We start from the raw sequence: 23,489 nt of genomic DNA, 5'->3' as shown, positions 1-23,489 counted from the left end.
TGAGTCAACATCTGCCAGCTTCTCACATTTTTTTCTTTTTTTCTGCAGCTTCCTCATCTCTCTCAGCCTCAGAGAACTGAGGAGAGTTAGGACTGTGCTCTCGATGAGGCCTTGGCTTAAGGTCATGTGGCGGCTGGTTTGATGGTCTATCCACTAAACTCTCTCCATATGAGCACTAAGGCTGTTTTGCCTTATCATTCATGTGTTTGCTGGAGTAGCACTTTTCATTTCCTTCACATTGTTACTAATGGTTTCACGCAGAAAGCCTATCTCAGCTGTCGACATGCCTTCCTTACTAATCGTAATAATTTCTAGCTTTTGATTTAAAGTGAGAGATGTGCAACTCTTCCTTTCCCTTGAACATTCAGAGGCCATTGTAGGGTTAGGAATTGGCCTAGTTTCAATACTCTTGTGTCTCAGGGAGTAGGAAGGCCAGAGGAGAGGGAGAGGCATGGGAAAAGGCCAGTCAGTGGAGCAGCCAAAACACACACGTTGATAGATTAAGTTTCAATCTTATAGGGTGCATTTTTGTCGCTTCCCAATGTGATTACAATAGCAATATCAAAGATCACTGATCACAGATCATCATAACAGATATAATCCTAGTGAACATTTGAGATGTTGTGAGAATTACCAAAATGTGACCCAGAGATATGAAGTGAGCACATGCTGCGAAAAATGGTGCCCACAGATTGCTCAATGCAGCGTCAAAAACAAGCTGTATCTGTCAAGTGCAATAAAGTAAAGCACAATCAAATGAGGTGTTCTGGTAGTTCTATTTCTGCTGTGCAATACATCTGACTATCTATCTATCTATCTATCTATCTATCTATCTATCTATCATCTATCTAGCCATCTACCTACCTATCATATATAGAAACACTATCTCTATGACTTTGATTCATTTAGCTGCTACTTCATCTGCTTCAATGATTTAAAAAGAACATCTTGACTTCATTTCTTGATCTCATCTTTCTGTTTTCTCCCTCAATAATGTCTGCTGTTTATATTAATGTTATTTCTTTCTTTGTGCTTTCTTTTGTCTTACTAAGCCAAAAGAAATAATTTTCTTTCTAAATTTTATATCTTGTCCTTGAGTTAGAAATTTCCCTCATTCATTGTCATGGGTATGAGTATTCAAAGCTGCCCATATTTCTCTGATCGCTTCTTTAAATATGTCTCATAGATTTTGATCTGTAGACTTTATTGTAATTTATCAGAAATTATATAATTTCATCTCATATCTCCACTGGCGTCCAATATTCTTTTAACAGATGGTATTTATGAGTTCTAGTCTAGCAGGGAGAGGTTTTTATTGCTTTTAGTTGTAGTATACTAGGACGATGGCATGTAATTTGTGATTTCTTTATTTCGTGGAACTTACTGATGTTTTCTTAGTGACCTCATATGTGATCAACTTTTGTAAATGTTCCTCGTATGATAGAGAAGGTGTATTTTCTGGTATCATGTTGTAGTTTGTTTATTTGTTTATTTGTTTTGAGACAGAGTCTGGCTCTGTCGCCCAGGCTGGAGTGCAGTGGCCCAATCTCGGCTCGCTGCAAGCTCCGCCTCCCGGGTTCATGCCGTTCTCCCGCCTCAGCTTCCCGGGTTCACGCCATTCTCCCGCCTCAGCCTCCCGAGTAGCTGGGACTACAGGCGCCCGCCACCACGCCCGGCTAATTTTTTGTATTTTTTTAGTAGAGACGGGGTTTCACTGCGTTAGCCAAGATGGTCTCGATCTCCTGACCTCGTGATCCGCCCGTCTCGGCCTCCCAAAGTGCTGGGATTACAGGCGTGAACCACCGCGTCCCGGTCTCATGCTGCAGTTTTTATACATATACATTAGTGCTACATTTTCAAAAATGTTTACAGTGTTACGCTGGGCTGGTTGTGGTGGCTCACACCTGTAGTCCCAGCACTTTGGGAAGCCAAGGTGGGAGGATCGCTTGCACACAGGAGCGCAAGACCAGACTGGATAACAAAGTGAAACCTCGTTTCTAAAAATAACAGAAAAAAAAAGAAAAAACAGTCACGCATGGTTTGTGCGGGTAGACCCAGCTACTTGGGAGGCTGAGACAGGAGGATCGCATGAGCCTGGGTGGTCAAGCTGTAATGAGCTATAAGCTACCACTCCACTGCAGCTGGGGCAGCAGAGGGAGACTCAATCTCAAAAAGAAAAACAAACAAACAAACAAATCTCATGTACCCTCTAAATATATATGCCGGCTATGTACCCACAAAGATTAAAAATTGAAATTAAAAACAATTTACAAATTTCACTGTTCTTTCTTTTTGGCCGTTTAACTGGTTGTAGCAAATTGCATTTTCAGGAGTTGGCCACAACACCATCTTCTCTCCCCCATGCTCTTCTTTCCATGTGACCTTGACACTGCTTTTATCAAGGAGTGGAGCCCATATGTCCTTCTCTTGAACTGAGGCAGCATCTGAAACTGCTCAGACTGAGAGAGGACCACACAAGTGATGATTTGTGTCTGGAGAGACTAGGTCATAAAAATGCTATGAAATCCCACCTTCCAGCTCGCTTAGCCCTGTGATCCCACTGGACTTCTGCTCCATCTGGACTGCTACTCCATTGACCTTTTCCCTGTTCCTCTATACTTGAGAATTTCCTGTCTTCTCAGATTCAAAGTCCAATGTTTCTGTCAGTCACCTCCCAATAATTTCTTGTGCATTCACTGCATTTGTCAGGAAAAGTCTTATTTCTAGAAAAAAAAAAACGTTTGCATTGCTGGCCCCTGTCCCTGTGCCTGTGGAAAAAATTACTTAACATGGCCAGTGTTTACCATCTTGACTGTATTTGTTTTCCACCCTCAATTAGGCCCTCAAAATGGTCCCCAAGTGTCCCGTTTCCACCTGGTCAACTCATTCTCCCAACTGTGATTTTTTTTTTTTCTGCTGCCTTTTCTGCTGTGCTCACCCTTCAAGTCGGCTACCTACATTTCCAACGCCCTGTTACACTCACCCTTTGACCCTATTCCTGTTTTTCTGACAATTCAAATGGAAACCCCCAAAACTTCTGCCATCAAACCTACAAGCTACCTGCATCTGTGCCTGATCTATTAGAGGAGCAGAGATGTCCCTGCCCCTGTGTTCTACATGTTCCATGGCCTCCTGTCTTCCAGGAACCTCATGTCATCCATTGGTTTATCCATTATCTTTCTCCTTCCTCTATCTTCAGTATGTCTTTCTTTTTGCATCTTTCTTGTTTCCATTAGCACATACTTGAATCTCCTTCAACTTGAAAACACCCGGGCGTTATTCACAACCAATGTAATTCCCACCACTCTCTTACTCTTTGTGGCAGTTTCCAAAGGATTATCTCTACTTGGTGCCTGTATTGCCTCACCTCTCACATTTTCTGTAACCCGCTAGAAACCAACGTGGGCCCACACATCTCTTCAAAAAAAAAACTCTCCCTCAAAAGTCACTGGTGACCTCCATGTGACTATAGCTAATGGACATTCTCTGGCCCTCATCTCAGTTGATTCTCAGCTTCAGTCAACACTGTTGCACACTCTCCTCTTTTTCTCTTTCCTCTCCTTTTGTCTTCCTTTGTCTTCCATAACAACACATTCTCCTGTTATTCTCTTCATTTTGGCCACTTCTCAATATCTTTACTAGCAGCACCTCCTCCACGGGGCCTTTTCAAGATGGGATTCCAAGCGATTTGGTTTTACTCAATTCTCTTCCAAGTTTATACTCTCTCTCTAAACATTGTTATATAATATATGGCCATGGCTACAATTACCATTGACATCAAAGTTTCTCAAAGTATGGCTCATGGACCAGCCTGTATCAGGATCAGAGTGAAAGGGAAATGGCAAAGTTCAGATTTCATGGCCCTATTCAGGCCTACCAAATGAACTCTGTGGGAGGGAACATTAAATCTGCATTGGAAATGTTATCCAGGTTGTTCTTGTATGCCCGCACACTATTTGTCAGGGACTGCCCGGTTGACATTAACAGTGGCAGCTCAACTCCTCCATCTGGTGACTTTCTGACACCATCATCTTCTTTTTGCAAATACAGTCCATGGAGGTTAGTAAAGTAAAATGTGAAAAGTGGGAAAGCAATAAAGAACAGAAAATATGGAGTATCTGCTCCATGAGCAATCCAGATTGCATTATATCATTTTACGACATATCTAGCAGCAAAGTAGAACTTGTCTATCTTAATGTTTTGAGAGTAAATCCAATGGACACCTTTCCATTCTCATCTAAGGGCAGGAAAACACAGGTATTGGATGACTCCCCCTCTACAGATCATTACACCAAGTTTCTGGCTTCTAACAATGGTGCCAAGGGCATTAATGAATTTGTATAAAGTTAGTCTTCCAGAGGTTAGCTAATAAAAAGCCCTGTACTTTCCACTAATACAATAGTATGGGTTTTGATTCTCATTTCTCTGATGATGAGTGATGTGAAGCACTTTTTTAATATACCTGTCCATCATTTCTATGTCTTCTTTGGGGAAATGTCTATTCAGAATCTTTGCTCACTTTTTAAATGAGTTATTTTTCTCCTGTTAACTTGTTTGTGTTCCTAATGTATTCTGGATATTAGTCCCCGGTCGGATAAATAGTTTGCAAATATCTTCTCCCATTCAACAGGCTGTTTCTTTACTCTGTTGATTATGTCTTTTTCTGTGCAGAATCTTTTCAGTTGAATGCACTGCATTTGTCTACTTTTGGTTGCTTTTCTTGCCTGTGCTTTTGAAGTCTTGCTCAGGAATTCTTTGCCTAGACCATGTCCAAGAGATTTTCCTCTAGGTTTTCTTCTAGTATTTATATTTTCATGTCTTAAATGTAAGTCTTCACTGTATTTTCAGTTGATTTTAATATACAGGGAGAGATAGGTGTCTGCTTTCACTAATCATCAGAGAAATGTAAATCAAAACCTCAATAAAATATCATCTTACCCCAGTCAGAATGGCTGTTATTTCAAAAGAAAAAAATAACAAATGTTGACAAGTTTGTGCAGAAAAGGGAACTCTTACACCATGTTGGTGGGAATGTGAACTACTACAGCCACCATGGAAAACAGTATGGAGATTCCTAAAAAATAAAATAAAAAATTGTACTACCATTCGATGAGGCTATCCCACTACTGAGTATCTACCCAAAGGAAAATAAATTGATATTTCAAAAAATACCTGCACTTGCACGTTTACTACAGCACTATTCACAATAGCAAAGATGTGGAATCAACATAAGTGCCCATCAAGGAATAAATGTTATTCTTCCACAAATAAAGAATGAAATCATGTCATTTGCAGCAACATGGATGGAACTAGAGGTCATTACCTTCAGGGAAATAATCCAGGCACAAAAAGACAAATATCACATGTCCTCACTTATATGTGGGAGCTAAAAATTCTAGTTGCATGGTGGCACAGAGTTGAGAGGTAGAGAACAGAGATTAAGAAGAGTGAGTCAGGAGGGGGAAGGACAAAGAGAAATGGGTCGAAGGGAGCAAACCTGCAGTAAGATAGAAGCAATGAATTCATTGTTTGATAGCAGAGTAGGGTGACAGTCCTTCACAAAAAAGTATTGTACTCAGGTGGTGGACATTCTAATTACCCCGACTTAATCACTACACATTATATACATTTAGCAGTGAATTAGTACTATAGGTAAGTCATGTACCTAAGTAAGCAGTAAAATAGAGACAACAAGGATACTAAGTGGAATGCAAAAAATAGGGAACCTGTTCTCGTCAAATACAATTTTGTCATTGTCGTATTAGTAAGTTCGACTTAACTGGGGTTTCCCAAGAAACTTGTTACATAGAAACAGCTACCAATCATTACATTTCCAAGTGAAGCCTGATCCTGAAAATCATGCTCTCTGCAACTCACATTTGATTTATTAGTTTTAGTGGGGACAAGAGCTTAGAACTTCAAAGGACAGGTGCTGAGTGTTATATAGGAAAAAAGTTATGGAGGATAACTGTAGATAACTTGAATCTCTGTGTGATGCCAGGATAAGGAAAAACCTTCTTTATCATTCTATTATTTTTTGTTGTGATAATAAATTACCACAGACATCTGACAGTAAACATGTATTTAGTAACCTAAAGATATCAATTAGTTATGGCGAAAACCGCAATAACTTTTACACCAACCTAATAAAAACAGCAAGACCAAGTAATTGATCTCAGGAAGCTAAAGATAATGGGCTTATGCCAGAGAGTTGAATAACCGTTTTTCTCCTTGCCAAATCCCAACCTAGTGTTACAAATATTACCTCATACAATAGATATCTATTTTACCAAGGTGAATAATTAAGTAGAGATAACTAGATGAAGCCAGTACCTAGAATAAACATACTCTCCTCAGTACTACTTCTTATGTCTTAGTGAAATAATTCCAGACCCCTCAGTCATACCTAGGCAAATAATTGAATAAACAATTCCCAATTACCTGGAAATCTGGTTGAACGTACAAAGTTGAGTAACCATCTTTGTCAACTATGTGTTCTTATCATCTTTAGGATTGTTGACTAGGTGCCATGAATATGGTAAGTAGAGTTACATGGGTAAGAGTTAAATACAGAATCCTCCATAAAACTAGAATAGCTGGTTGAGGGTAGAAAGAATGAAATTGCATTCTTTTCAACACTTCTGAGTTCTTGTTGGAATAATTAGTTAGTTCTGTCAATGGGCAGTAGTACCTAGGTTATTACATAGCAAGAAATAAGGAGAGATAATTAGAATAAATATTTGATGGCAGGGTGGTTAAAAAACATTATTTTCAATTAGAAACACTTATTTCTTGTAGGATTAATAAGTTAGAATTAGGTGGTACTGCAGATATCTCTATATGTTGTGGATTTCATTTCTGGGGAGAATGCATACTCAACCGATGGGTTTCTGGGTCATGTGGTGGATCAATTTTTATTTTCTGAGGAACTGTTATACTGTTTTTCATAACGTTGTACCAATCACATTCCTGCCAGTGGTGTGGAAGGGTTCCCTTTCCTGCATGCCCTAAAAAGGTTCCATTTTCTACACACCCAAATACCCTTCCATGGGTGTTGGTTAAACTGTGCTGCATCTTACGATGGTATACTGCTCAGCAACGAAAAGAAGAAGAACATACTAATACACACAACTTGGATCAAACTCTAGGTTTTGCTGACAAGCGTATTCACAATAAAATAGCGAGGAAATACTCGTGATTATTATAATTCTCATTTCTATCACTGGTCACAATATGGTAGCTGGGTTTTATAAGCATCCTCTTCTGCTACACATTCTGTATACCTTTAGCCCTCAGCAAGCACCTCAACTGGTCGGGGTTCTGTACTTGGTAGGGTAACACAAACCTTCATTCCTAAAGGGTCTAGCCATTCACAGTTCTGCCTGGATTGGGTTGTGGTAATTTCTCATTTAGTTTAATCATAGGGTATAGTAATACTAAGAGACACCCTAAGGCATCCCCTGTTTTCCAGACATATTCTTCCTTATCTCCATCGTGGAGTCATCCTCCAATGTCCCCCGTTTAGTCGACATCAATGACTGCATGCAACACACTTACTCCCTTCTTACCCTCTTGACTCAGAGGCACCAGAAGCCCAAAGTGGCTGGGTGTCAGTCTTAATTTCTAGTTCCATGAAATCACTGTTGTGTCTCCTGGTGGCAACATTCCTTCCTCTAGAACTAAGACCTCTAGCCAGCAGAGCATAAAGTTGTTGCGGAAACAGGAAGCAAAACATTTACTAGTGAGCCTCTAGGGGTGATGCTGAATGTTGCCACTCCAATTTCCACCCCTGGATTCCTGGACCAGTGAACCCTGGCTATGATAGAGACGACATCATATGTTGAATGCTGATTCAGAGCACATACAGCCTTCAAGAGGACTTTGCTCCAGCTCTGCAAAGTATTATCAACTAGCTGGGGCAGTCACTGTGACTTCAAAATGTCATTTCACTGTTATTTTATTGTGAGTGTGAGTGTGTGTGTGTGTGTGTGTGTGTGTGTGTGACGTTAAGCAAAGATCTTTGTTTTCTTTCCTCTCATATTTCCTTATCAGGTAACGTAAGACGCGGTGACTTTTCATCGGTATTTAAGTATTATTAATTTTACATGATACTATGTTCATGTTATGGGATATCAGCTGAAAAAAACATCATTTAAGGATTTTACTTCCTCTCCTGAGAAAAGGATTGGTATTGGTTGTAGGCAGGATAGTTGTATCATGTTAGACAGAATTATGATGTTGGTATGGTCTTTGTTTGATGAGTAACTATGGTTTAAGAAGCTGCACATGGGTGCCAAGGTGACATGGGGTAGAGTTGTGATGATGAATTGTATGTGTGAACTTGGGTAGGCTGAGGCAGCACGGGTCCCCCACATGTTTGGCACCAGGAACCGGTTTCCTGGAAGACAATTTTTCCAAGGACTGGGGGTGGGGTGAGTAGGGAGGTGGGTGGGTGTGGGGAGATGGTATCAGAATGAAACTGTTCCACCTCAGATCATCAGGCATTAGTTAGATTCTCATAAGGAGTGAGAAACCTAGTTCCCTGGCATGCACAGTTCACAATAGAGTTCATAATCCTGTGAGAATCTAACGCCACTGCTGATCTGACAGGAGGTGAAGCTCAGGCAGCAATGCTCCCTCGCCTGCTGCTCATCTCCTCCTGTGTGCTGGTTCCTAACAGGCCACCACCAACCAGTACTGGTCCACGGCCCATGGGCTGGGAAGCCCTGGGCTAAGGGATGCCCAGATAGCTGACAAAGCATTATTTCTAGTGTGGCTGAGAGGGTATTTCTGAATGAGATTAGCATTCCAATCAGTACACTTGAGTAAAGAAAATTGCCCTCACCAATGTAAGCAGGCCTCATCCAATCCATTAAGGACCCAGAGAGTAGCAAAAGGTGGAGGAAGGGTGGATTAGCTCTATTTCTGAGCTGCAATATCCATCTTCACCTGCCCTCAGACACTGGAACTCCTGGTTCTTGTGCCTTCAGGCTCCAGGACTTACACCAGTGGCTCCTTTCCTAGTCCCTGTTATATAGGTTATGTATTATATAAAAACATAACATATTGGTTCTATTCCTCTGGAGAACCCTGACTAATACAAGCATGTGGGCCACAATCTACACAACAGTCTGTTTAATCTAAACCTACGGCCTCAGACCACCCTTACTGATGCAGCCAAACCTAATGTCCTGCCCTGGCCCCCATCCAAATTGGCAGACCCATTTTCCTACTGCTCACGCAAAGGCTCCACCTGGACAGGCACAGCACCTCCCCATCTACATACTGCACATGGACCCCGTCCTCCACACTCTTCCTCATCAAATCACCACCAACTCTTCCTCCTTCACTCTCAACTAAGGGAACAACTTCACCTAGTCAGCAGCCTCAGAAGTCAGATCAATAGAGATTGTCTCCATCAGTTCACAGTCCCTCACTTCCTAAAACACTCACGTGGCTTTCCACCTCACCATCTGCCCCCACCCTGACAGACTGAACTAAGAACATTGCCACTTTCTTTTGTTTTCATGACTTGGTGTTTCCTCAGCATATGTTCAATAAATGGATGAATAAATGGATGAATAAATGGATGAATAAATGGAAAGTGAGTGAGTGAATGAATGAATGAATGAATGAAATTACCAGGGATGGGAATTCACTGATTCAAATCTTGGAGTCTGCCCCATCTGGGCCTCCTGCCTCCATAAAGAAACGCACAGTTCCCTCACCTGTGCTCATCTGAGTTCACAGTTCCCGTGGAAACTTCTATTGAGAGGGCTACTACGGATGCCTCCTCACCAGGCCCAAACACTGTCATGGAGGTGAGGATGTTCCCAGCAGGATGGTGCATGATGCTCCCTGCATTGAACCCTGCACATCCCCATCAGTTTAACAAGGGAAGGTGCCAACTCCACTGGGTTTCCATCCAACCTGCCTATGTCCACACCTTGGGCCAGCCCTCTATCCCAGCCAGTGTGTGAGGGCAACACAGGCCAGCAATCACAGGGCCGGGATACCTGCTCCCTTGTGCGCCAAGAGCTCAGAAGCCACAGGAGTCCATCTGAGGCCGAGTCACCACCTGGATCATTTTCAGCGCACGTCCACACCCAGCCCTTCATCTGCAGAGTCTCGACTGATTAGTCTCAGGGCACTCTTCCTCCAATTTCCCCTCCATGTGGCCACATGCCCCCTTCAACGGCTCATTGGCATTCCTGGCCCATCTCGGCAGTTGGTCATCAGTCAGCAACCCACTCACATAGCCCAGCCTCTATGGACGGTCCCCAGGGGATAAAACTCCAGCCCCCAGAAGGCATGAAGACAGCTTCCAGCCCTGGAACGCTGGCGAAGGTGCGCAAGACCATAGGAGAGGTCAGGAGAGGGAGCTAGCCCAGGATGATGCAGGGAGCCAGCCAAGCTCTTGCTGAGAGAAGGAAGGGGAGTCTGAGGCAGGGTGGGGTGTCCAGCATGCCGCTGGTGCATTCAGCCAATAGGCCTGCCCATTCGGATCACACGACCCCCTCCAGCTGGTGATGATGGTGCCTGGATTTCCCAAGACTATTTCTGTTCATTGTCCTGTCCTCCCTCCTCCCTTCCCCCTTGCCTTCCTCAGGTCCCTGCCCCCACTGGGCTGAACTCTGGATTCACAGCTGTGAATGCCAGCCTGCCTGGGGCTCCGTGGACTTGGTTTCACATGTGGTCTCTCTCATGGACGCTGGCAATTGTTCTCCCCTGGATCCTCCCAGTGCCCCTCACGGGCTGAAGATCTCCTGTCTGCTGTCCTTCCCTGGCACCTGTTCGGTCTGCCACCCTTTTCACTTTAACCCGATGTCCATGTTATACATCTTTCTTATAAGAAAACACTCATGCTTGCCCAAAAATTTATACTCAAAGATGTTGATCTTATTCTAGTCATCATATAGCAAATGAGAAACAACTTATGTGTCTTTCAGAAAGAAATAGTTTAATTAATTATGGTGTATGCCTACTTTAGAATTATAGAATGTGATTTGAAAAGTGAGATAGATCTATATATGTATTGTTTAGAAAGATCCCGCATCCATTTTATAAACTGACAAAGGTTAGTTGCAGTTCAATATGTACATCACTCTTCTTGCATGTTAAATTAAAACGACATATTGCTGTACTTTATCTGTCCATGAAAAGCCTGTAGTCAGCTGTAAAATAATACACAAGACTGATCATTGTGGTGACCTCTGAGGAGCGGGTTAAACTGTGGAGGAACTTTGTAAAGGGGAAATTTGTGTATTATCTATATTTCTATATGTTTTGCCCTAAGAATATACACAGTACAACCTTTTAAGTAAAAATATTTATGCCTAACAACAGAAAGAGTAGCTGTGTCAGTTTAAGTAACTACTAGTTAATGCAACAGACAAGCCCTGAAATGGGAATAGCTTGACACAACTCAAGTGTATTATATGTGCACCTAAGTTCTGATGCCGTTTGGCAGGGGATCCTCACTCTCACATGACCCAGGGATCCGGGCTGCTTCCACCTTATGATTCCATCATGTCAAAATGAAGCTGCCCTGTTTACCATTGAAAGGAGGGAGAAAGTGTGGAAATGGCACACTGGCTCTCACATGCCGGGATGTGACAAACACCTCTGTTCATGTTTCAGTGGCAAGGAAAAGTCACGTGACCCTTCCTAACTGCAAGTGGGCCTTACTGTTCCCATGTGTCCAGAAAGGGGAAGGAGACAAGATGTGGGTGAGCATTATAGTCTCCCCCATAAACTGTTACTTAGTAGCTGCACAACGAAAAGCTAAGGCAGGTGGATAACTTGAGGTCAGGAGTTTGAGACCAGCCTGGTCAACATGGTGAAACCCCATCTCTACTAAAATACAAAAATTAGCTGGGCATGGTGGCGGGTGCCTATAATCCCAGCTACTCAGGAGGCTGAGGCAGGAGAATTGCTAGAACCCAGGAGGCGGAGGTTGCAGTGAGCTGAGATCATGCCACTGCACTCCAACCAGGGCAACAGAGCGAGAATCCCTCATAAGTAAATAAATAAAGCAATTATGATTATTTGGTAGTATTTGGCATTACACTACCCTTCTCATTTCTCAAAGGAGTTTCTGAAAAGGCCACATTTGGCTTGAAGTTCTCCAACTTGTTTCCAGTGCCTAATATGTGACCAATGCTTTCAAATATAGGATCACAACTAACTGTCCAAGAATCTTGAAAGTCTCAGCAGGAAGCCTTCCCTTTGCATGACCCTTTGAATCCTGAGTAGACTGCAATTTTTTTGTCCATTTGATTCCAGGTCAAAATCTTAACCTGTGAGTTTCTGCTACCCTCCACATGCCTGAACTCGTGTCAGGTGTCTCTAGGCACACTGAAAGCCAGTATTTTCCTGCGAGGCAGTTAAACAGACAAGCAGCAGTAGAAAGCTGCTTAATTATTCGTTTTCTATCAGAGCAGAAATGTCTTCAAGGAATCAGGGCCTCCAGGGATTTAGGAATTCAGTAAGTAGGTGTTTGTTCCACTGATTTCCAAAGCTTCCCCTCATCTAATACTCATGAGGGAGGCTTTGGTTTTAAAGCATTCATCTGTGTATGTGCTCAGAGGTAAACTCCAAATAAGACACCCTGTTAAAGTCCAATTTCAAGTATCAAGGTGGTTCCAAAACCTTCTAATTTCATGGCGACATCCCAAGAACGCTTAGATAATATGGCGAATCAAACTCTACTCAGCACATTCATAAAGCACTTGGAGAGTGTACTGAAGATAAGCAGAGTGGTAACCAGGTGTGTAAACATCACTATCCCATGGGAATTCAAAAGGGGTGTTGATATCACATAGCTTCCTGGGTGAGAGATGGGACATCCAGAGGACTTCTACAAGGAAAAGGAATGTGGCCTGTCATGGGGTGAGCAGGTGGTTCTGGGCTTTCTGTGGGGACCAGTGACAAGCTGGTCAGCAACCCGTGTTCCAGAGTGAGACAGGACACATGGAAGTGGCCAGGGGAAACTCACTGCAATTCGGGAAAGTGCTGGGACTGGACAGAAATGCCCACACCTTGGCAGAGTCAGCTGTCAAGGAACCCAGTGCACAGCAGCCTCAAATGGTGTTTCATTCTCACTGTCACCTTCTCCAGGCCTGTTTTTAGTACGTTGGCCTCGGGGTCCTTCTTTTTGTCACCAGAGACATACGGCACAGTGTTGAGAAGAGAAAGGAAGTATTACTCAGGAGGTGGGCCACGGGCTGGGAGGAGTGGGAACAACATGGGCTCTATAGGAATTCAGATCCAGGATCCGGTTCCAGCCCTGTCCCTTACTAGGCACGTGATCCTGGGAAATACCCAAGCCTTGCGTGCCTCTGGTTCTACATCTGTGTAGTAGGTGTGATTAGACCCTTCCGCTAGGACTGGTGGAGTGTGTGCCATGCAAGTGAAGCACCTGGCTCAGGGCCTGGAGTAAATTACAAGTTTAATGGCTAGCAGGTGGCTGTTATTGCTAATATTATTTGAGCCCAGACTCTACCACTCTGGGATTTTGTTGTTGTTGTTCTCCAGGACTTATCAGAGAATATACAACTTAATAGGACATGGAATAATTAACCAAAAAGGGAAGTTTCATCCATAAAATTCAGTAAAGTATTTCCTCTTAGAGAATGAACTTCAAAATTTGGGTATGCGAGTTTCCCTAGCCAGATGTGGCTCAAAGATCGTAGAATTTGAGTCAAAAACCAACTCCTTTCCTCTCTCCCACAGACCTTTCCATCCAAACCACTATTTTCATTCATTTTGTCACCACATGAAATCTTGCTTACAACTGGCCAAATTGCACGTGAGATAACCTCATTAGGATGCCTTTTTAATAGAGTCAGCCCTGGTCCTCCCAGCCAGGCAGAAAAGTGCCTGGCCAGTGGCTTCTGGGTCTCCCTTCCGGGGAGATTCACGCTTCTCTCTCAGGAAACGCTTTCGGATGATGAGTGTCCATCACCCAGCTCTTACGCTGTGTTCGGAAGCACTGGCACAAAAGCACAGGACACTTTCCAATCCTGCTCAGGTGGAGACTTCTCTCTGTTCATCCACCGTCCGAAAGAAACTCCTCAGAGCAGCTTTCCATTCCAGGCTTTTCTCTCACCGTCTGAGAATCTGGCCCTGGATCCACCCAAGATCATTACAATCAGCTCCCTCAGAAGGAACTGCAGTTTTCCAAAGCCCAAAATGCCCCAGCTCAGGGCATTGACACTCCACCACTCTCACCCGGAGCCCCACACCCTCACCCCTCTCTCACTTTTCCCTACATCTTTAGAGGACATCTTGCCACCTCGATTACGTGACTGCAGCTCCTAGACTCTACGACCCTATGGGTGGGTATGAGTCTGGCTTACCTTAGCATCTCTACTACTAACCCAGGGCCTTCCAAAAAGCAGATGCTCAGTGCATGGAGAAGAAATGAGCCAGCGAACAGGAAGAATTCTTTATTCAGATTTAATTTCTCTTACATTCTCAAAGAAGCCAAGGAAATCCAGGTATGCATATATCTTTAAAAATTTTACAGAATAGACTGAGGTATAAGGCAAGAATTGACTATCTCTTAATTTCTTTAGTTCTTTATCTCATCTATTTTACTGCTCATTTTTCACATTTCTAAGTACTTACTCCACTGCTGTTATTATCCCAATTCACAAAATAGAATGGATTTCCCAATCTGAATAAAACACAAGACTCTTACCCCTAAACTATATACACAGAACTATGTGTGACTGCTGTCATTCATAAACTTGGATGCTGAAGTTCATTCAACCATCCCTTAAAAAAAAACATTTGAACAATTCCAAAAGAGAACAAAGATAAATCTCCAAGTCACCCAATAGAACAGAAACCTACTACTGAGAACGCTGACCGCTCTCTTCAAACAGAGTGAAGAATGGGCCTCATGTCACACAAGGCAGGGGAAGCTGCTGGACGTGGCCCTGGAAGGTGCACTGGCCCAGTCCCCCTCCCACTGGCCTTGGCTGCAACTCATGCTCAGACTCCCTCTTCCTCCTCTCTCAAAGCTGCTCCCTCCTGTCTCAAAGCTGCTTCACGCAGGGATGGGAAGAAAAAGCGAACTCTTGCACTGACCTTGATCACATACTCAAGGACTTTCACATAGCTGGTTTCAGCTAGGGCCCTTGGACCCCACAGGAACTCATAGCGTGCGGGATCACTGTCCGGCACCTGCCGGTACTCCAGGTACTTTTCCTGCACCAAATCTTGGGTGAGCAGCTTCCTGGGCTCCCCATAGGCACAGTGCTCCCTCCCATCATACACCTCCATCACACTCAGCTCCTCCCAGATTTCCTCCTCAGGAGCATGGCCGCCCTCCATTGCAATCATGACCAGGACAATTATCAGGAAGCCTGTCTTGGGCATGATCTGATTATCACCCAGCAGGCCATCGTAGGAGAGACCTAGGCAGGTGACAAGGACATAGGAGTGGCCGGTGGGGTCTGCTTCCTTCACGTCAATGCCAAAGACCAGCTGCAAGGACTCAGAGGCTTTGCCGAAGATCACAGGAAAACAGTGTTTGTAATCTTTGATGACACTCTCCAGCATTTCTGCCTTTGTGACTGGCTCCCTGGCTCGATATTTGAGGAGCAGAAAACTAACCAAATCAGCCACCTTCTTAGTGAGTACTGCTCGGAACAAGGACTCCAGGATACGCGAGGTGCTTGGCCCCTCCTCTTCACGGCTGCTGGAACCCTCATTGGGTTGCCTCTGGCGAGTGAAGTTGATGGTAGTGGGAAAGGTGGAGGCTCCCTGAGGACTCTGGGGAGGATCTGTTGACCCAGCAGTGGGCACCTCCTCCAGGGTGCCCAGGACCAGAGGAGAGGAGGAGGAGGCGGCAGCCTGCACACACACCAGGCCCAGGGCCTCTTGTTGGGCCTCAAGGGCTTCCTCAGGCTTGCAGTGCAGACTCCTCTGCTCAAGAGACATGATGACTCTCGTCAGGGCAGCAGGCAGGAGTGTGGGCAGGAGCTGGGCAATGAAGACCCACAGGCCTGGGGAGAGAGGGAGTGTGTGAGAGGCCTCAGCTGAGAACTGAACCTTGGAGACTCTAACAAAGGCCTACTTACAGATCTTCTCCTTGGTGCTCCTCTGTGGCCTCCAGGGAATCCTGTCCTCTGGGTTGGCCTGTCCCCTGAAAACCTGAAGGAGGAAGTGAGAGGGTACTCAGGGTACAGCCGGCCAGCAGAGGTCGATTCTACAGGACTGACAGTAGGGAGGTGAGGCCAGACTCTGTGGAGTCCTATGTGTCCTGTGGCAGGTGGGGCCCTTGGTGTGCATTCAGGGCAAACATTCACTGCTGGCACACCCTGTGCATCCTCTGCTCTGTGACCTGAGGATACTGTCTCAGACCAAGGCCTCACTGCCTGGTTCCTGGAGCTCCTGGAAGAGGAATCCACGGGCCCTCAGGGTGCAGACTGCGAGCACAGCCCTAGCTTCTCAGTGCTACCAGGAGGGTGGGCTGGACTCTGTGACATCCCCACTCTCATGCAGTGGATGACCCCCTCTGTTCTCACGCAGGGCCCTTACATTTTTCCTGGCAGGGCCTGGATCCTACCCTTTTGCTGGTCTGAGAAATCCAAATCAAGAGTTCACATCCATGATAAGAAAGGGAAGGACAGGAGGGGACAAACATCTGGCCACACGTGCCTAGGTCCTTGGGGAAGGGCAGCAAGAGATATCAAAATTCATTGGAATTAATGTGTCCTGGGTGAGGTGCCCGCTTGGTCCTCACCTTGACTCCTGGCAGGGCCTGGGACGCTCCCTCTACTGACCTGAGTGCAGCCTTCTCAGACCAAGGCCTCCCCCTCCCTGACATCAATGATCCCAGGATAACAGAAGGACCTTGGCAGACGGCCCAGCCCATGCTCTCTGGGGTGACAGCAGGGGCAGGGCTGATTTCTGTGCAGTCTCCCTCAGTGTTCTGGTCCTGGGGTACCCTCAATCCCCCCTCATGTTCCTCACCCGAACGCATGGCAGATCCTGGGACCGCTCTGTCTTTAGACCAGATGGGGGTCCCTATGTTGACCTGAGTCACCCTCTGAGAATGAGGTCCTCACCTGCCCCAGATCTGGAAACAGGAGTGAAAAGAAGCCACATCCTGGGTGAAGTGTCCAGGGCTGACCCCTTTGGTTCTGGGGTGAGGATTCCAATAGCCTTGTCTGTCTCACTCATCTTTATTCCTGCCAGCGCCTGTGCTTCCTCAACCCCCAATTCCCTGACATGAGTAGACATCCCCCCTTTACCCCAAGACCCCATCTCCCTGAGGGCCCCCCAACTTCCTGCCTGTGGTACAAGTGAGACTGGAACATACCGCCATCCCTGATCTGGTCCCCCTAGAGCTACTAAAAGGGGACAGCCAGACTCTGTGGAGTCCCTTCTTTCTGAGCCGGGGATATCCCCAGTCCTCATGAAGGGGGCACATCTTGGGCCATATGGATCCTGGAACTCCTCCCTCTGTTGACCTGAGGCCCCACTTCTCAGACCACAGCTCTGTCCTGTCACCTCAAAGATGCAGGAAATATGGGCCATATGTGGCCACCGTGCCCTGGACCTCTCAGGGCCGAGGTCCACACTGATCTGGATTCCAAGGTCCCCTGAGTCCTCCCTCCTCTTCCTCCTCGTAATCCTTGCAGGCCTGGGTCCCACCCCTATGCTAATCTGAGTCCCCATCATTCTGATTCTTGAGGCCAAAAGTGGCAGCCTCAGTCTCAGACAGGGGTGCAGTGTCCTAGGGTGCTGGGTCCCCTGAGGCCTCCCTCATCTCGCAGTAGGGCCCTCCCTCTGCTCCCCTGAGGGCCTGTTCAAGCCCCTTCCCTCCATCAGCCCTGGATGGGGACGTCAAGATCCGAGTGCCTGGCCGCCATTCCCGCGGCTTCCGTGGGTTGACAGCAGGGATTCTGACAAGATGAGGTTGGGGGTAGGGGGTAGGTATGGGAATGTGAGTGGGGTGGGGGGTGGGTATGGGAATGTGAGTGGGCTGGCGGTGGAGATGAGGAGACAGGTGTGGGTGGGGAACCCTCAGTTCCCTCCCAGGGTCCTGACCCTAATGCCGGGCAGATGCCTGGACCTTGATGCCTGGGCCCTGCCCTCTCCTGACCAACCCTGCCCCGGTCACATAAGCTATGACTACAGATTGCCCTGTGGGTTAAGTGGCAGTGGGACGGGACGGGGGGTGGCCCAGCTGAGACATCTGTCCTGGCCGGGTGGTCCAGGGCTGGCAGCAGGGGTGGTACTGGATCATTTTGGGGCCATCTACCTGGAGTGTGTGCCTCCTCAGTCCTCCCTCAGCATCTCACCTTGCCTCCTCACAGAGCCTAAAACCACTCCCCTCAGTGGATCTCAAGCCACCCCTCAGAACCATTAAATGAACCTGGCTTCTCTCAGATCTGTGAGGTTCAAGTCAGTGGTTTCATATCGGGTCATCCAGGGCTTCCCTGGGTTGAGAGCAGGGGCAAACCAGATTCTGCCAGAATGGGGGAGGGGATGGGAGTAGGGCGCATGAGAGAGATGAGGGTGGGGTTGGGGGCAGTGAGGGTGAGGTGGCAGAAGGGTTGGGGCTGGTGCTGGGGCTGGAGGGTGGTGGTCAGGTGACGGAGTAGGAGTAGGGATGGGGGTGGAGGTGTAGCTGAGGAGATGGGGGTTGGGTGGGGAATAGGAATGTGAATGGGGTGGGAGTGGGGATTGGAGTGCAGTCTTGGGGGCCCACAGCCCTCCCTCTTGGGTGCTGATCTTGATGCCTGGCAGAGCCTGTGCCCTGCCCTCTCCTAACCAGCCCTGCCCTGGTCACAGCAACCTCTGATTCCAGAGCTTGGGGAGAAGAACCTGGTGTCTCTCAAGGCTTATGGAGCAGGGGTCTGGGGGCAGCCCAGGCTGAGGCGTCTTCCCGCGGGTGGGCCAGGGCTGGCAGCAAGGGCGGCGCTGGAATATTTGGGGCTCTCTATTTGGAGTGGCGGGGCCCCTCAGTCCTCCCTCAGCCTCTCACCTTGCCTCCTCACAGAGCCTGGGCCAGGTTCCTTCAGCCGAACTCTACGCCGTCCCTCAAAATGGAAACCTCGCTTCTCTCTGCCCCCCAATGCGCAAGTCAGTGGCGTCACATCCGGGCACCCGGATGTTCCCTGGCGGGAACCGGATCCTGCCTGGGTGGGGGTGGGAGTGGGCGTGGGGGTGGGGGTGGGGGTGAGGGTGGAATGGCTGGGCGGATGGGCATCAGGGTTGAGGGATGGGGTGGCGGATGTGGGGTGGGGGTTGGAATGACAGTGAAGAGGGGGTTGGGTCACGGGAGTGAGCATTGGAGCGGGGGTTGGGTCACGGGAGTGGGGTCTTAGGGACCCTCAGCCCTCCTTGAGAATCCTGAGCATGATGTCTGGCAGAGCCTGGACGCTGCCCTCTCCTAAGCAGCCCTTCCCTGATCCCACGAGCTCTGACTTCAGAGTCCCCAGTGGTTTAAGCAGCAAGGGGGCTGGGGGTGGCTCAGCCTGAGAAGTCCACCATCAGATGGTCCAGGACTGGCATGAGCGGCAGCGCTGGATTATTTGGGGTCCTCTATCTGCGGTAAGTGGGTCCTCAGTCCTCCCTCAGCGTGTCACCTTGCCTCCTTACAGAGCCTGGGCCCGCTTCCCTCCACCGATCTCAAGCCGCCCCTCAGACCGAAAACCTCGCTTCTCTCTAACCACTAATGCTCAAGTCAGTGGCATCACATCTGGGCACCTGGGCTTCCCTGGGTTGAGAGCAGGGGTGGAACCGGATTCTGCCTGGCTTGGGCTGGGGGTGAGCGTGAAGATGTTTGGATGGGTGGCGTAAAGGGAGGGATTGGGGGTGGTAGGGGGAGGGATGCCAGTGGTGCCCCGGGGCTTAAGTCGTCGTGTTGGTGGTAGTGGGGTTGGGGGACCCTCGGTCACCCCTCAGGGTCCTGACTTTCATGCCTGGCAGAATCTGGACACCCATATTCTCTGCCGATTGTGTCTGCTTCTCTCCCACCAAGTCTCTGGCCCCCAGTCCCATGAGGTGGCAGTGGGAGGAGGGGTGTGGTCGTGGTAACATTGCCAGGGTCTTCCAGGGCTGACAGGAGGGGCTGAGCTGCATTCTGTGGCCCATCTACGTCGGGAGAGTGGACCCTCTGTCCCCACTCAGGAAGGTCCTCCTCCTGGCTCCTGGCACTTTGTTGAAGTCATGGGCGGGAGATGCTGTTTCTGCCATCTCTGAGCATTTGCCCAGCTGCACCCATTGCAGAGAATGGCTGCAGGTCCCAGGCCAGGTGCTCCCTTCAGAGTGGCAGTCCCGCGATTGTAGTGACCTCTGGGAGAAGACGCACACCTTCCCACGGGGGCTTCTCTCCAGCCAGAGCTACACTTGGCAAACCTTTTGTCCTCAAAGTAATATGTTTTACTCCCAGGCACGGTGGTTCACTCCTGTAATCCCAACAGTTTGAGAGGCCGAGGCGGGCAGATCACTTGAGGTCAGGGGTTCAAGACCAGCCTGGCCAACATGGTGAAACCCCGTCTCTACACAAAATACAAAAATTAGCTGGGTGTGGTAGTGCTCAGGAGGCTGAGGCGTGAGAATTGCTTGCACCTGGAGGCGGAGTTTGCAGTGAGGCGAGATCGTGCCATTGAACTCTAGCGTGGGCCTCGCGACAGAGTGACACTCTGTCTCAAAAAATTTAAAAAATGAAAAAGAAATGCACTTTTCGTATCTTCCAAGGATATATGTAGGTAGCTGTATATATATATATGTATTTATTTCTAGGAAAGAATACATACCAGTAGTATGCATGATTCACTCTTATATCCTATTCTACTTCTTTTCCATTCTTTACGTTCTGTTGAAACAATTTTTTTTGAAACACAATTTCTCACCCACTATGTTGGTGTCTGGTTGTTATTAGTGGAACTCTTGATCCATACTGTCTTAACCAGCCCTGTTTAACTGGTGTCCTGCTGTTGCCCTAGGGCTACTAGCATCATGTTTTGAGGAGCTGCCTCAGATTGTGTAATGATGTGAAGTGGAAATTTGAAAACTTTCATTGTAACCATTTTGTCAGCTGCAGTCTAGGCAGGATACAGACCTCCCCAGTATCCCTGCTGCCACCCCCCCTCCAACCGAGACTGCAAGTGTCAAACACAATTACCAGTTCAACCGTCTTCAGCATCACCCAGGGCTTTCTCTATTTTGTTGCTTAGATTTTGTTGCTGATATTGTGTCTTTCTCCTTCTTTTTCCCTTCTATAATTTTCCAGGGTTGATTTGTGAAGCAGAGAACAGCAGCCCAAATTTGATTGTCACGTTGGCAGCCACAGGTAAGACATAATTTGTACATAATTGTACATAATTGAAGCACATTTGACATTTTTACAGTGTTCTCTTTCTCATCAATGAATATGCTATGCTCTTCTATAATATGTGTGTGTGAGTGTGTGTGTATATATATATATATTTAGAGAGAGAGAGAGAGAGAGAGAGAGAGAGAGAGAGAGAGATGGCATCTCCCTCTGTCTACCAGGCTGGAGTGCAGTGGCACTATCTCGGCTCACTGTAATCTCCACCTCCCAAGTTCAAGTGATTCTCCTACCTTAGCCTACTGAGTAGCTGGGATTACAGGTGCATGGCACCACACCCAGCTAATTTTTGTATTTTTAGTAAAGATGGGGTTTCAACATGTTGGCCAGGTGTGTCTGGAACTCCTGACCTCAGGTGATCTGCCCGCCTCAGCCTCCCAAAATACTGGGATTACAGGCATGAGCCATCGCGCCCAGCCTCATGTATTAATTTCAAACTCCTTTTACTTGAATCTGTCAGTATACTGTGACTGTTGCCTCTATAAAGACCTTCTGCATTTTTACTAGGCTTCTTTTCAGGTAATTCTTGGATTTTGATGCTATTGAAAAAGGCATATTGTCTATTAAGTGTTCTAGTTACTGATTGCTTTCATCTGGCAAAGATTTTGATTTTGCTATTATAATCTGTTGTATACCTCATTCTGAAGGCCCATTCACTTGAATCTTCCACATGCCTACTCCTTTGAATTTTCAAGACTGATAATGTTATCACTAAACATTATATATTTTTTCCACTATTCATACTCCTTATTTATGTTGATATTTATAGCTCTGACTTTGTGTCTCAATACTGATTTAAAAGCTGGAGATAATACCTTACATCTAATTATTTTTCCTCTCTTTAATAATAAGTCCTCGAACATTTAGCATTTATGTATGTTTGCTGTTGATTTTAGTAAATGGAAATTCTCTTTCAAAAGAAGTTAACTAAATATGTTTACTTTGAACTCATATTGAATTTCCTTCAAAAGCTTTTCCTATACCCAGTGATATGAGCACTTATCTTTTTCTTCTCCATTTTGTATGTAAGGAATTACAATGAAATACGTTTCCTTTTTGTAACATTAAATCATATTTTCTTTCCTTGGGCAGGGCCTGTTTGTTCATTTAATATGCTACTAACTTATGTAGGATATGTGGTGTTATGTATGAGAGCTTCCTTGATGTGTTTTTGTCCATGGGTGGGGGTGGTCCTCATCTGGTTTTTGTATCCAAGAGGGCAAGTCTGGGAGAAGGAATTGAGCAATAGTCTATATTTTGTATGCCTTGGAAGAGTTGAGGTAAGATGGTAGTTAGTTTTTCCTGATCATTTTGTTCAATCGGCCTCCAAGACTGCCTAGACTGGAGTATTTGAGGGTGGCTTGAGCTATGAATATTGTACCATTTCAGTTTGTATAGTTTAAGTTTTCTTTTCCTTTTTGGACCAATTTGGAAATGTATTTATTTTATTTCTGCAAAGTGTTCAGTTTCACATAGGATTTCACTTTAAACGGTGTGAAATTTGCGATAAAAACTTTTTCTCAAGGAGCGCCTCAAAAACCTTGAATAATAGAATAACATAATGAAACCAGAACACCTGTCACTCAGCATCAACAACCTTCAATACATGTCACATCTGGTTCCAGTTTGAGGCTCACCTACTTGCATCTCAGCTGCTGGAATAATGTGGAGCAAATCTAAGACATCATTCCATTTCATCTCTAAATACTTCAATATGTTTTTCTAAAAGTTAAGAACTTTATGTTAACTAAAATCCCAATACAGTTTTCATTTCTAAAAAAATTAAATAAATGATTATCAGATGTTCAACTGATTTACACACTTATCTGGCAGACTTACACTTTGTAAAAGTATGTTTATTTGAATGAGATCCCAAACATGGTATTATACAGTGATTTTTTTGTCGTTATAACCCTTAACTCTTTTGTCATCTGTAGGTCCCCTCCACTGGACCTGTTTCCCTGCCATTGTTTTGTTGTTTTTGGAAAGAAACAGATCTTGCGTTCTCTGCAGTTTTCCATAGTCTGGGTTTTGCTGAATGCAACACTGTGATGTCCTTTATCATATTCTTCAGCCCTTCATTTCTAGGGCTACAAGATGCTCCTGGTTCATCTTGTTTATGCCCTGCCCC

General features: G+C 46.1%; 1 protein-coding gene across 1 annotated transcript; it reads right to left on the bottom strand.

Annotated features, from left to right (window-relative positions):
- Nucleotides 1–14,435: 14,435 nt before the first annotated feature.
- Nucleotides 14,436–19,097, bottom strand: MAGEA1 (MAGE family member A1). Its single transcript, XM_004065066.5, has 3 exons — nt 19,007–19,097; nt 16,092–16,164; nt 14,436–16,016 (listed from the first exon to the last, which is right to left on the bottom strand). The coding sequence occupies exon 3, from the start codon at nt 15,949–15,951 to the stop codon at nt 15,001–15,003; it is 951 nt and encodes a 316-aa protein (XP_004065114.1). The 5' UTR covers nt 15,952–16,016; nt 16,092–16,164; nt 19,007–19,097; the 3' UTR covers nt 14,436–15,000.
- Nucleotides 19,098–23,489: the final 4,392 nt, after the last annotated feature.

The sequence above is a fragment of the Gorilla gorilla genome, chromosome X (genome assembly GCF_029281585.2).
Source record: "Gorilla gorilla gorilla isolate KB3781 chromosome X, NHGRI_mGorGor1-v2.1_pri, whole genome shotgun sequence".
Taxonomy (NCBI): Eukaryota; Metazoa; Chordata; class Mammalia; order Primates; family Hominidae; genus Gorilla; species Gorilla gorilla.
Note: the sequence above shows the minus strand (reverse complement) of the source record. Positions and strands in the feature narration are given on the sequence as shown.